The sequence below is a fragment of the Typopeltis vanoorti genome, chromosome 23 (genome assembly GCF_054136105.1).
Source record: "Typopeltis vanoorti isolate ZY-2024b chromosome 23, IOZ_Tvanoo_1.0, whole genome shotgun sequence".
Classification (NCBI taxonomy): Eukaryota; Metazoa; Arthropoda; class Arachnida; order Uropygi; family Thelyphonidae; genus Typopeltis; species Typopeltis vanoorti.
Window position 1 is genome coordinate 73,179,298 of NC_143571.1, and position 14,124 is coordinate 73,193,421.

General features: G+C 36.0%; 1 protein-coding gene across 1 annotated transcript in view; it reads left to right on the top strand.

Annotated features, from left to right (window-relative positions):
• LOC150093977 (mitochondrial import receptor subunit TOM40 homolog 1-like) overlaps nucleotides 1-13,659 on the top strand; it is a 142,176-nt gene extending 128,517 nt beyond the window's left edge. The window contains exon 7 of the mRNA XM_090412762.1: nucleotides 13,372-13,659. Coding sequence (XP_090268888.1) covers nucleotides 13,372-13,511 — 140 coding nt within the window. The 3' untranslated portion in view covers nucleotides 13,512-13,659. The remainder of the gene's footprint in view (nucleotides 1-13,371) is intronic.
• Nucleotides 13,660-14,124: the final 465 nt, after the last annotated feature.

Genomic DNA, 14,124 nt, shown 5'->3' on the forward strand with positions numbered 1-14,124 from the left:
TCTGCGTAGGTGAGTCTTGGACTAGAGGATGTTGTGGCTAGTCTCTATCCCATACTGAGCCAATCCAGACTTATCGGAGATGTTGTGCAGAATGTATGATTGATGTTCTTGAATTCTTTTTTCTATAGAGCGTCTTGTTTGTCCAAAGTAGGACAGACTGCAGTTACAAGGAACTTGGTACACACCAGACAGGGACATAGTTGAGCATTTATCTTTAGAAGAGGGGAAATAGGTGGATATTTTGTTGTTAGGTATCATCATCATCAAATTCCTGCCATGTACCCTCAAGGGGTGTACAGGATATGACAGTACTACATGAAAAATTTACATCATTACTAACTTCTTATCTACAATTTTCCTCCATAACAGTCTGTTACTTGTCAAGACTCCAACATTATCAGATCTTATATTTCTATTGCCTAAGGCACTTTGTACCGTATCAATCCAATTATATCTTGGTCTTCCTCTGGGTCGTTTTCCTGCCAACCTGGCAGAGAACACTTGTTTTGCTAATCTTTCCTCTCCCATTCTATTTAAGTGACCATACCACATGAGATTAGCTCTGCTAACGCATTCCTGGATGCTGACAATATCAAGTTCTTTCCTAATATCCTCATTTTTAATATGATATTGCCATTGATACCATCTGTTCATGCCTATAATCTTTCTCAGGACTCTCATATCTGTGGTCTCTAGTCTTTGGTCAAGTGTTTTACTTCTGACCCAGCTCTCAGATCCATAAGTTAAAACTGTTTTGAACACTGTCTTGTATTAAAACTGTCACAGCATCCACCACAGACTCAGGGAGCGCATTCCACTCATTCACTACTCTAAAAGTAAAGAACCCAGCTCTAACACCTTTACTAACCACACTTTTGCCCAGTTTCCATGGATGTCCCCTAGTCCTCCCACAACCAGCCCTGTTCTCAAAAATATCTTCTGAATTAATTTTATAGAAACCCTTCAGTAATTTGAATGTCTCAATCATATCTCCCCTCCTCCGCCTATCAACCAATTTTTGCAACCCACAAATCCTCAACCTGTTCTCATACGGTTCATTCCACAGACCTGCTATCATCTTGGTCACTCGCCTCTGGATCCTCTCCACCTCCTCCCCATCAAGAAGAAACCTAGGTGACCAAATCTGAGCACAGTAGTCGAGATGAGGTCTTATCAAGGCTCGATACAGAGGAACAATAACCTGCTTGTCTCTGCTTGTCAACGTATTCTTCAGCAACCAAGTGATTTGATGAGCTGATTTGGCCACTTTTGCAATGTGTCCCCTAAATTTCAATTCCTTATCCACCAACACTCCTAAATCTCGTGCCTCATCAATTTCCTGGAGCACGGTTCCACCAATGCAGTAAACTGCCTCCCATCTTTTCACCCCAAAATGCATAACCTTACATTTTGCCACATTAAATTGACATCCATTCTCCCTAGCCCAGACCTCCAATCTATCCAAATCATCCTGCAAAATTTTGACGTCATCTGCATTCACTATTGCCCTACCCAACTTTGCATCATCCGCAAACAAATGAACTGTTCCTTTCAGATCCTTTCCTATATCATTTATGAACAAATTAAACAGCAGTGGTCCAAGAACAGATCCTTGTGGTACACCACTAGTCACAGGCCGTCTTGTGGACTCTACTCCTGAGTAAACCACTCTCTGATATCTCTCCGTCAACCACCCTCCTATCCATCTCACCAACCCTATGTCCATTCCCATATGCTGCAATTTACTGATTAGAATTCCATGTGGTATCCTGTCAAAGGCCTTAGCAAGGTCCAGCAGAATCACTGTAAACCCATTACCCTTATCCAGTTCAGCCGTCACTGTGTTATAATACGTGAGCAAGTTACTGAGGCATGACCTACCCTTCACAAAACCATGCTGTCCCCGATACAGTATCCCATTTTCTTCTATCCAATCTTGTATTTTCCTCTTGACTATTTTCTCTAAGACCTTGATAATGATTCCTGTTATGCTGATTGGCCGGTAATTTTCAACAGCAGCCTTGGAACCACCTTTGTGCAGTGGAACTATTTTCCCCTCTTTCCACCCCCTTGGGACTGACCCAGTCCTGAGGCTCAAATTAAACATAATGGTCAAGGGCACTGACAATTCTTTTGCCGCTTCACGTACGACACGAGCTGGTATACCATCCAATCCCACAGATGTATTGACATTGAGGTTCTGTAACAGACTAGTTACAGAACTTCCACAATTCTTCTCGACCGTTTCTCAAGTATATTTGCATAAATCCTGACAGGAGCACTCGGTAGAGAAATACATCTGTGATTCTCACATTCAGTTTTATTTCCCTTTTTTATATATGGGTACTATTAGAGCTCTACTCCAATCATCAGGAATTTGTCCCTCTGTCCAGGCTTTCTGAAGTATGCAGTGCAGCCACTGTAAGACTTTTATACCGCCATACTTCAGCATTTCTTGTCGAATATCATCTACTCCTGCTGCCTTTCCACATTTCAAGCCTCTGATGGCTTTTTCTACTTCAAGTATGGATATGTATTCCTGACTGTATGCCTGTTGAGTATTTTTTACCACTGTGCTATCACTGCTTGTTTCATTTAGCAATTTTTCAAAGTAATTACTCCATACTTCAAGGATATCTTTTTCTCCCGTTTTCATGTCACCTTTATCATCTCTAATTCCTTTTACCGCACTCTTTCCTCCATTTCTAAGCTTCTTCAACAACCTACAGAATATCTTACGAACTTTTTGATATTTATTTTCTATGTTCTTGCCAAAGTCCTTCCATGACTTGTTTAGCTAATTTTACACAGTGTTTAGCTTTCTTACATTTATCTCTGTATTCTCTAAGAGCACAAACTGACTTATTTGCCAGGAATTTTTGATATGCTTTCTTCTTTTCCTTCACTGACTCTTTAACTTCCTGTGTCCACCATGGAGTTCTGATTTTTCTATCCTTGCAGACAACCTTACCACATGCCTCTCTGGTTGTATCGATTAGGGTTTTCTTCAAGGCTTATCTTCAAGATAGTTACCACTTTAAAAACTACAATGATCATAAAAGAGAAGTTAATTTTCTGACGTGTAATAATAAACAACTCATCCCAGAAGACGGATTGATTACCCTATTATCGGAATGGATTCTCCTTTTTGTGACATGCGCAGAAGTGTCGAAGGGTCTCAGATCGAAGGGGGGGGGGGCAATAAAGCATTAGTGCTTCATGAAGAGGGCACTTTTCTACGCGTAAACATTGCGTCACATCCATGTTAATAGCCGGGTGTGCTTTCAAAATGCATACACCTTTGAGCCCTTTGAAAAGAATGAAAAGAGGGTGCAGCAGGTCAAATTCTTAGCTTTCTAGTATTTTTAAACTGCTGAGAAGGCGAGGCTGGGTGAACTAACATTTTGAGGTCACCTAGCGTCTGTGATTGGTTATTGTATCAACCAATCCAATTTAATGTTGTCACTTGTCATGAGTTGAGTGCTTTCTGTATCCAATGACTGTATTACAAACAGCTGTTACACATTTTCTAGAACTGAAAATTTGAAACTGGATGTTAGGAGAAAAAAGCAAATTGTTTTTTCTTTTGCTTGTGCAGTATAGCATCTGTTGAGAGTGCAAAGTTTTTTAACAATATATACATTTTTATTCTAGTCTTCGAAAACAACAGAAAAATCGACAGTTTACAGTAAAAAATATCTATTCCTGAATAAAAATGAATATTCTGTGTATTATAAGATGTTGATCTACAACAAAATACCAGTATATGTGAGATTGATAAGACAGAGGAACCGCTGATACTTTAAAAAAAAAAAAAAAAAAAACTAATGAATATAGGATTCCCGAAAGTGTGGATAATTCTGATAACGATTGGATGTTATACAGGGTGTTCGGGATAAATTTGACAGTTTCGTAAGGAAAAAGAAAATCTTCTTTGTATCTATTAAATTTAATGAATTGACAAAAAAACATTACAGGCAGAGTTAATTACAATACTATCAACAAGATTTACTCAAAATAACCACCATTAGCATCGATCACAGCTTCAATTCTGCTTCGGAACCTCGAAGGGCCGCAAAAACTGTTTTAATTTTATCCATTAACTGGGCTTTTGTATTACTGGAAGTGCGATTGGTGTCTTTTTCAACTGCGCCCCATACAAAATAATCCATGGGGTTAAGGTCTGGGGAGTTTGGAGGCCAAACATTTGGACTGGTGAAGTCGTAGAAATTTTCAGACAACCATTTTTGACTTTTCCCAGAGGTGTGGCAAGGGGCCGAATCCTGCTGCCATACATACGGCCTACCATTGGCTACCCTTGTTATCCAGGGCTTGACTACAGTTAGCAACTCCACGAACAAAGCCCGAATTCCAATGCCAGGGTTCTTCAACACCTGTTCCTGCAGATTTGCGAGGAATTCTGCTGTACGAACGCAATCAGATCGTCTGCTAGGGATCTTTCTTCTTGCTACATCCTCGTAGTCACCATTGCAAGTCTCTAGTTCATGCCTGATTGTTTTTACTGTATTCAGGGAGCATTGGGCAGCAGTCGTAATATCCTTATTTTGATGGCGGGCACGAATCATGATACAAGTTATTCTCTTCCATGATTCAGGTGGGTTCCAGCTATCCATCCTTTCTGACATCTTGTATATGAATGAAGAAGGGTCCAAACTTTTAAATGAAGAGAAGTGTGTGTTAATACATGTAACTTACGGAAAAATATAATTAATTATAAATATGTCAAATTTATCCCGAACACCCTGTATATACTGAGTCTCAGTAAACAAAATAAAATTCATGGAAGACGAAGCAAAATATACACAAACCAGAGAAATACACATAGCATGTACAACAAATTTTACGAGATGATTTGCTGCTCCATCAATTTAGTCCTTTCTCTCTCTCTCTCTCTCTCTTATAAGTTTTTTTTTAAATTATGCCATCATAAATTCACTTATTCATATTTAGACTTTATAGGATCGTGCTATTCGCTCTACCCAGCAACTTATAGGACACATATCACAAATGATAATTATTAATAATTCGTTTACCATTAATGAAAGTATTTCTACTCACACTTATTCTTTCCTGTTCTTCATGTCTTATAAATTATGATTCACATATTTTCATCATTGAGTATTTCAAATATACCAACCAAAGATAGCATTTCCTTCATTGCTGTTATTGTTCCCCCACTCTACGCAGAAGTATTCAAAGTTATTCTGCAATTAATTGCATTGGACCAATTAAGATGAGGGCTGATGCACTATGTCCTCTCAAAACTTTCATACATTGATAATCATGCGGCCATGGGCGTCCAGAAGGGGGGGGGGAACGGGGCACTTCCCCCGGGATCGATTAAAAAATTTCGCAAATTATAATCGTAAAATTGATTGAGATATGCAATCTTACACCCTCGACCCTGGGACACTGTGTGTGTCTTAAAATTTTATTATGGGTTGGCCTGTTTTGACCCATGGCAGGATAGCCATAGACGTGTTTTATTGCAGCATAAAACACGTGTTCCTGTTTTTGGTTCATCTTTCTCTGATTGGTGAACAGTGACCGGTTAGTTTGCTCTCTGTGTTTAGTGAGTCACTGAGTGAAGTGTGAATTGTAAATTTAGAATGAAACAACTTTAAACAGAAAAATACATTTTTAAAAGGTAAGTGTATGTAATTTAATATTATTTTACTTGTTAGTTTTATGATTTTTTTGGTTTTAAACTGAAATAATTCAATTTTGGATTAATTAATTAGTTGATTTTTAATAAAATATGGGAGTCAATTCTTTTTATATATGAAATTGTGCTAAAAACTATTAATTCTGAATAATTTTTTTTCCAAGAATTAAAGATCATTAAAATTGATGCAAAATGAAAATAATGTATTTATAGTTTACATCGACAAATAATTACATCAAAAAAGGGCTAAAAGACATTTATTGATGTAATTATTTAATTAAATGAATAATTATAAAAAAATTATTGATGTAATTATTTGTCTCCAAGCTTTTCCCCCTCCCCCCTTTGGAAAATTTTCTGCAGACGCATGCCCATGCATACGGTCAAATTTACATGAAATTTGTAGCGGGGTTGCATAACCCACACGACAGCATCCAACCAAAATGGGCACGCAACACCACTGGTACCAACGGAAAAGCTTTTCTAAACACTACAGTTATATGAAGTAGAGATAACATTATATACAGTAATACATAGTCTATGTTTAACTTTTGACGCAGCAGTTAGAATTGAAGGAGATAGAGGAAGATGGTTTGATGTAAAATCAGGGGTTAGAGAAGGATACATATCATCCTTTCATTTATTCATCATCTATATGGATCACGTTATGAAAGATTATGAGACATTAAACCTGGTATTAGAATCAAAGATATCTAACGTTGCTCTCTATACTTTATGTAGATGATGTACTCCTAAACTCATACAGTGCAAATCTCCAGGATTCTCTTAATTGAATTACAACTAGAACAAATTTGGTATGAACATAAGCAATAAATAGACCAAAACTATAAAAATAGGCATGATCATAGAAAACTTCAGCTGTACTGTCAATGGAGAAGAAGCAAAATATTTCAGGTATTTATTCAGTTTTTAGTGAAGATGGCAAATTAAATAATGAAATAGATAGCAGAATAAAGAAAGTTTTGTATGTGGAAGTCAACTGAATAAATTTATATGAAATAAGAGAGAAATTAATCAAAACATCAAACTGGCAGTATACAAGTGTTCAAACCAGCTTTAAGTTATGGATCTGAGAGTTGGGTTAGATATTAAAACACATGATCAAAAATTAGAGATCACAGATATGAGAGTTCTGAGAAAAATTAGAGGCGTGAACAGATGGCATCAATGGCAAAATCATATTAAAAATGAAGGTTAGAAAGGAAGTTGACATTGTTAGTATTTAAGAATGTGTGAGCAGAGTTAATCTAATGGTATGACTACTCAAATAGAATGGGTGAGGAAAGATTAGCAAAGCAGGTGTTTATGCCAAGACATAAAAGAAAACCAAGGTCTAGGTGTTTTAAATCAATCCGAAGTGTCTTACAAGCAATAATGTTAGATATGACAGTATTGGAGTACTGACAAGTAATAGGCTAATTTGGAGGAAAATTGTTGCTTGGAGATAAATAATAATGTAAATTTAATTATAGTGCTGTCATAGTTGCCTGAACACCCTGAATATTACAAAATTGATTACGATAAGTTTCTGCAATTGTACATTCATTTCTTGTCATTTAAGATTTAAATAACAGAATTTAAACTCTGCAGTTGCTGTATTATTCACATTCATAAACCTTCACTAACATGTTTGCCTTATTCCAGTGAGATATTGTACTGGTTTTGATGTCACATTAGAATGTGTAGATATTTAATTTTTGTATATTATGTATATCTGAGATAGAGATAAGCCCTGAACTATACAGGCTTGTGGTTGGATTTAAATCCTGTTTATTTGAGAGTGGATCAACTACTTTCTTGTTCAACAAAGCTGGTATAAACAGTTATCTTTTCCACCATGCTTGAAATTTTCTTAACCTGGTTGGTCTCCTTTTGAGTATACCATAGAGCACTGCTTCTTAAACTGTTCTGTAGAAGCCTGGGATTCTGCAAAAACTTCCAGGAGATTTCAAGAACATACAGACTTGTATTATATGTTGTTTCTTGGGGGAGGGGGAAATCTTCAGTGAAGGAGATAACATTCTATTATGGAACAGTGAATACATTAATATTATTGTAATTACTTGTTGTTTATTTACTGATATTAGTATGCAACAGAAGTTATACTTCTTTTTAAAAATGACAAAGCCCCAACAAAAGGACCCAAGAGAAGGTGGGTTTTTGGCAGTAAAACAAGTGTTTGTTCTTTGAATGCAGATATGTTGAGAGAACTTAAGTGAATTCTCAGTATTTCACTGCAACCCTAATGAAATATCAAAATAATCTCAGTTTGACTACTACTTTAAGACTTTCTCTAATAAACATTACACCAAGCATTGATCATGTCTTTCGATGCAAGCTCATATTTTGCATTTAGCAAGTAAACATTTTTCACAGCTCTTTTGGTAAGCTCCAAGGGAAGATTAGACGGGACTTGTATCTAATGCTACTTTGTTATTTGTAATATTATATATCACATGTTTTCTTGATTAAAATATTTTGCATTGTGTAACTGCCATAATTTTGTGATATTTTTTTAATGAAAATTTTCATAGAATTCTGCAGAACAGAAATATTTTACTTAGGGTTCCATGAAGAAGAAATACATTATGCAGGGCTCCATTGTCTCAAAATGTTTGAGACACTGCTATAGGGGTCACTTTCTTCTTGATAAATTTGAAGATAATGTGCAAGTTTTTTCTCCTACAGAATATGCCTCTTAGGCACCCTCACTCTTGTCTATTAGCCAAGGGATATGATCTATGAACATTAAAAAGGATTTTTATTTTTTATTAGTCATTAAAACTTGTACCAACTAGTTTCACTAACACACTAAAGCATATAAAAATAAATAATTAGGGAGTTGTTCATGCTGTAAACTCATTACAAAGGAAATAAATTCCTTTTCTACAAGAATGCAAAGTTGTGTGACGTGCCTTAGTTATCAGATAAAGACTAAAAATAATTGCTGAAAAATTTGAAATCATCATCATCATCATCAAATTCCTGCCATGTACCCTCAAGGGGTGTACAGGATATGACAGTACTACATGAAAAAATTACATCATTACTAACTTCCTATCTACAATTTTCCTCCAAATCAGTCTGTTACTTGTCAAGACTCCAACATCATCAGATCTTATATTTCTATCGTCTAAGGCACTTTGTACCGTATCAATCCACCTATATCTTCGTCTTCCTCTGGGTCGTTTTCCTGCCAACCTGGCAGAGAACACTTGTTTTGTTAATCTTTCCTCTCCCATTCTATTTAAGTGACCATACCATCTGAGATTAGCTCTGCTAACGCATTCCTGGATGCTGACAATGTCAAGTTCTTTCCTAATATCCTCATTTTTAATATGATATTGCCATTGATGCCATCTGTTCACGCCTCTAATCTTTCTCAGGACTCTCATATCTGCGGTCTCTAGTCTTTGGTCAAGTGTTTTACTTCTGACCCAGCTCTCAGATCCATGAGTTAAAATTGGTTTGAACACAGTCTTGTATACAGCTAATTTAGTGTTCCGACTAATTTCTTTCTTATTCCATATGAATTTATTCAATTGACTTCCCACGATACCAGCTTTGCTGATTCTGTTGTCTATTTCTATATTTAGTTTACCATCTTCAGTAAAAATTGTGCCTAAGTAGCTGAAATGTTTTACTTGTTCCACAGGTTCTCCATTCACAACACAGTTGACATTTTCAATGATTCTGCCTATTTTCATTGTCTTTGTCTTTTTATTGCTGACCTTCATACCATATCTATTACAACAGCTATTCAATTTAGTCAGAGAATCTTGCAGACTTGTAGCGGATTTATTTAGAAGTATAACATCATCCGCATAAAGCAAAGAGCTGACATTAATATCTCCAATTTTGATATCAGGTTTAATACCACATTCCTTCATAATGTGATCCATATAGATAATGAATAACAGAGGGGATAATGTACATCCTTGTCTCACACCAGATTTGACATTAAACCATCTTCCTGTACTTCCTTCAATTCTAACTGCTGACTCACAACTCAAATAAAGACTAAGTATTGCTTGATATAATGCCCCATTGACACCATATAACTGAAGCGTATTGAATAGCTTCTCTCTTGGCACCTTGTCATATGCCTTTTCCAGATCGACAAAACTTAAATACAGATCTTTGTTATATTCCCATGCTTTCTCGACTATTTGTCGTAAAGTGAAGATCTGATCCTGACAGCCTCTATTTGGCCTGAATCCAGCTTGTTCTTCACCAAGCTTTTCTTCCACAATTCTTCTCAACCGTTTCTCAAGTATACTTGCATAGATCTTGCCAGGAACACTCAGTAGGGAAATACCTCTGTAATTCTCACATTCAGTTTTATTTCCCTTTTTATATATGGGTACTATGAGAGCTCTACTCCAATCATCGGGAATTCGTCCCTCTGTCCAGGCTTTCTGAACTATGCAGTGCAGCCACTGTAAGACTCTTATACCACCATACTTCAGCATTTCTGGTCGAATATCATCTACTCCTGCTGCCTTTCCACATTTCAAGCCTTTGATGGCTTTTTCTACTTCAAGTATGGATATGTATTCCTGACTGCATGCCTGGTCAGTGTTTTTTATCACTGTGCTGTCATCACTGCTTGTTTCATTTAGCAGTTTTTCAAAGTAATTACTCCATACTTCAAGGATATCTTTTTCTCCTGTTTTCATTTCACCTTTATCATCTCTAATTCCTTTTACAGCACTCTTTCCTCCATTCCTAAGCTTCTTCAACAACCTCCAGAATATTTTGCCACCTTCTTGATATTTATTTTCTATATTCTTGCCAAAGTCCTCCCATGACTTTTGTTTAGCTAGTTTTACACACTGTTTAGCTTTCTTACATTTGTCTCTGTATTCTGTAAGAGTAAAAGCTGACTTATTTGCCAGGAACTTTTGATATGCTTTCTTCTTTTCCTTCACTGCCTCTTTAACTTCCTGTGTCCACCAGGGAGTTCTGATTTTTTTATCTTTGCACACAACCTCACCACATGCCTTTCTGGCAGAATCAATTAATGTTTCCTTCAGAGTTTGCCACTGAATCTCCAAGGTTTGATTCCTGTTCTCAAACTCTTTCATTTTCTTTTCAATAATATTTCTGTATTTTAGTCTACAGTTTACATCTGAGAGCTGCTCAACTTTTATTCGCTTTAAAACTTTCTTACATGTTATTCTTTTCAATATGAAATTCAATTTTATCCTGCTCAAGACTAAATAGTGATCACTTCCAATTTCAAATCCTCTGTACACTCTGGTGTCCTGCACCAGGGAGAAAACATCACTATCAACAATAACATAGTCAATGAGACTTTTCTTATTCCTAGCCTCTTCTCTCCATGTGAATTTGTGCACATTTTTATGTTGGAACATGGTGTTAGTAATAACCAGTCCATGTCCTGAGCAGAAATCCAACAGATATTTGCCATTATTATTAGCTTTGCTCTTTTCTCCAAATTTTCCCAAAATATTTTTGTATGTCTCACAATCATTTCCTACTTTACTATTTAGATCCCCAACAAGGACCAACTTTTCCTTTTTCATTGTGTCAGTTGCTTTTTCTAAAGCCTCAAAAAATTCCTCCACTTCTACCTTAGTAGAACCTTCTGTGGGACCATAGGCACAAATAAGTCTCATTGTCCAGTTCCCCATTCTCATATTTGCCCACATTACTCTACTTGAGACTGACTGCCATTCAAGAAGATTAGCCTCGTATTTTGTGTTGAATACTATGGCTACCCCTTCTTTTCCTTGATTGTTATTGCCTGAATATAACATTTTGTATTTATTGCTCAGAAAGATCTCACCAGTTTTGGTCTTTTTTGTTTCAGTCACCCCTATTATGTCGATCTGGTACTTATCTAATTCCTCAGCTAGCTCCATTTCTTTGCCATTCAGGCTTCTTACGTTGATAGTACCGATCTTTAACTCTGGTGATGTTGAGTTGCGGTTTGTTTTCAGATTTGTTCCAGTAGCTGACTTTTCGCTGTTCGCCCTGGTTCCCTGGCGAAAACAACGGGGGCCTTGTTTAACCGGGCGACGCCCCAGCCGGCATGAAATTTTGTCATGTTGTACCATCATTTTTTATTTTGGTTTAACCAATAAGAATACAATTTGGTCGGCTAAATCCCAAATTGCCAGCCCATCCTCGTTCGTTCAGTATCAAAGTAGATACCCAACAGGGTGCACCACGAGAAGGTGAGGATTGGACATTAGGTCAGAAGCCCTGGTCGGTTCTCCGCATTCCTTTAAAGGCTATGTGGAGGTCTCCTCTCAGTTATACAGCTTTGACCCTTAAGCACCCCAAAATTTGAAATCAGAGATGCTAAAAGATTTAATGAGAGATTTCTAGATGTCATTTACTTTTAAGTTCTTGGTTTCTGTTGAAAGACCTATGTGAATAGATAAATGTTAGATTCTTTTTGAAGTTTAGAATAAAAGTTTTCTTTTAAATATAGCATGGTGGAAATATCTCAGCCTAAATTTTTTTTTTCAGCTATGAGTAGTAGAAGTATTGTGGGCAAGACCATGTTCCTTCTTTCTCACCTCAAATCCATGGCTTGTCTACCGTATGTAGGCCAGATTGCATGAGCATGGTATTCTGTAGACTCACAGGTACTTGCAAAAGTGAATGCTGTAATGTGAAGTCTATTGCAACTTCAGAATTCTCTTTATAAATACTGTTTTCATATAGAAAGTATTCAGAATATCTGCAATGTTGAAATAGTTATAACATCTCTTGGGAAAATATATATTTTGTGAAATCTAATTAATCTCTGAGCACATTAGTAAAGAGGAGTATAGTTATATAAAGAAACTAGCTAGCTTTCTGACTTCAGTGTGCATTTTCATTGTGATTGGATATGAGACAAGCAGATTTTTTTATGTATGTTGAGGGGTTTTCGGTATGATTTGATACAAGTTCAGATGTGAGGTTTGAGTGTTATGGGATAATTAACAGATGAAGATAACATAAAATGAATTCTCTTTCTCTTGGAAATTCCCAAGTGTGCATTTTGTTGTTGGTTTGATTCATAAGTTTTTGTAGGATTTTCTGAAATGGAGTATCTGTGGTGATTAATTCTTGCATCTTTTGTGCTTAGAATGCCTAGTTTCATTTCCTCTTTCTGCAAGTATAGGGTTATGGCCATTGTCTTCTGCTGATTTTGTAGATTTAAAAAAAATATTTTCTTTCACATCATTGCTAAATCATGATGCCTAACTTAAGGCATATCTTTTCCAGGAAAAAACTATTGTCAATTGCCACTGTTGCCATCTGGACCAACAATGTCTGTATTATTACAATAATGCAGGCAGTATGGGGGAAAAAATTTTTTCTCTGCGCAGCAAGTATGTTGCTTTTTTTTTTTCCCCTTTAATTGTGCTATCCTTATTACTCTTATAGACGAAGAACATTTCTTCGTATGCTATATAGCTTATACAGTTAGTGCTATACTAGAAACTTTCACTGGATATGATATGACTTACTGAGCTTAGGCATTTAGTTCCTTATCTTTTTTTTTTTTTTTTTTTGAAATATCATGACATATGCCTGGTAGGTATGAAATTACTTTTGGGTGTAAGATTACTTTTGCTGAGAAAGTGTCATTACTGAATAATCAGAATATTATATATATGTGTGTGTGTTTTTTTTTCTAGGTATGCTAGATAGCAATTGGACAGTTGGTGCTGTACTAGAAAAGAAGTTGCAACCTTTACCCTTCACATTTACTTTAAGTGGTATGCTGAACCATACTAAAAGCCAGTTCAGATTTGGCTGTGGGCTCATTATAGGATAGACTGCTTATGCAGTGAAGTGCAATTTTAGTTAGTGTATGGCAGAAGAACAAAAATAGTGCAGCATTGAAAGAGAACCAGAAATAAGATCCTGTACATCTGTTGAGAACTGAGACAAAGAGAATCATTAAAGTTAATTTCGATTTTGGTCTTTTGTATAATTTTCTCATCTTATTTGTTTGTCAAATATAAATTCATAGCAATTTTAAAACACATATAATTGGTAGGTAGGTACTTGACGCTTTATTCATTTTACATATATTTTTACAATTGCATCCAGAACTGTGTGTTGAACAAATAGGAAATATATATGAAAAAATGTACACAGTTTTTCAGGCAATTTCACTGGGTGTTTTTACACTTTTAATTTATTTGTAATTAAAACTTTGAGATCATGTAGATAGCATCAAGTTGATGTATAATTCTTAGAAAAAAAAATAAGTTATTTTCTTATTTTCTGAATTGTTTCTTTCTAGATCACAATTGAATGTAGTGTATAATAGCAGATAAAATTTCCAGGTTATTTATGGGAACTAGGTTTTATTTTTAAGCAACCACAAGTACTCATTTTCCTGTTTACTACAACATTTTTAATAACGTGTAGCATTATCTTTA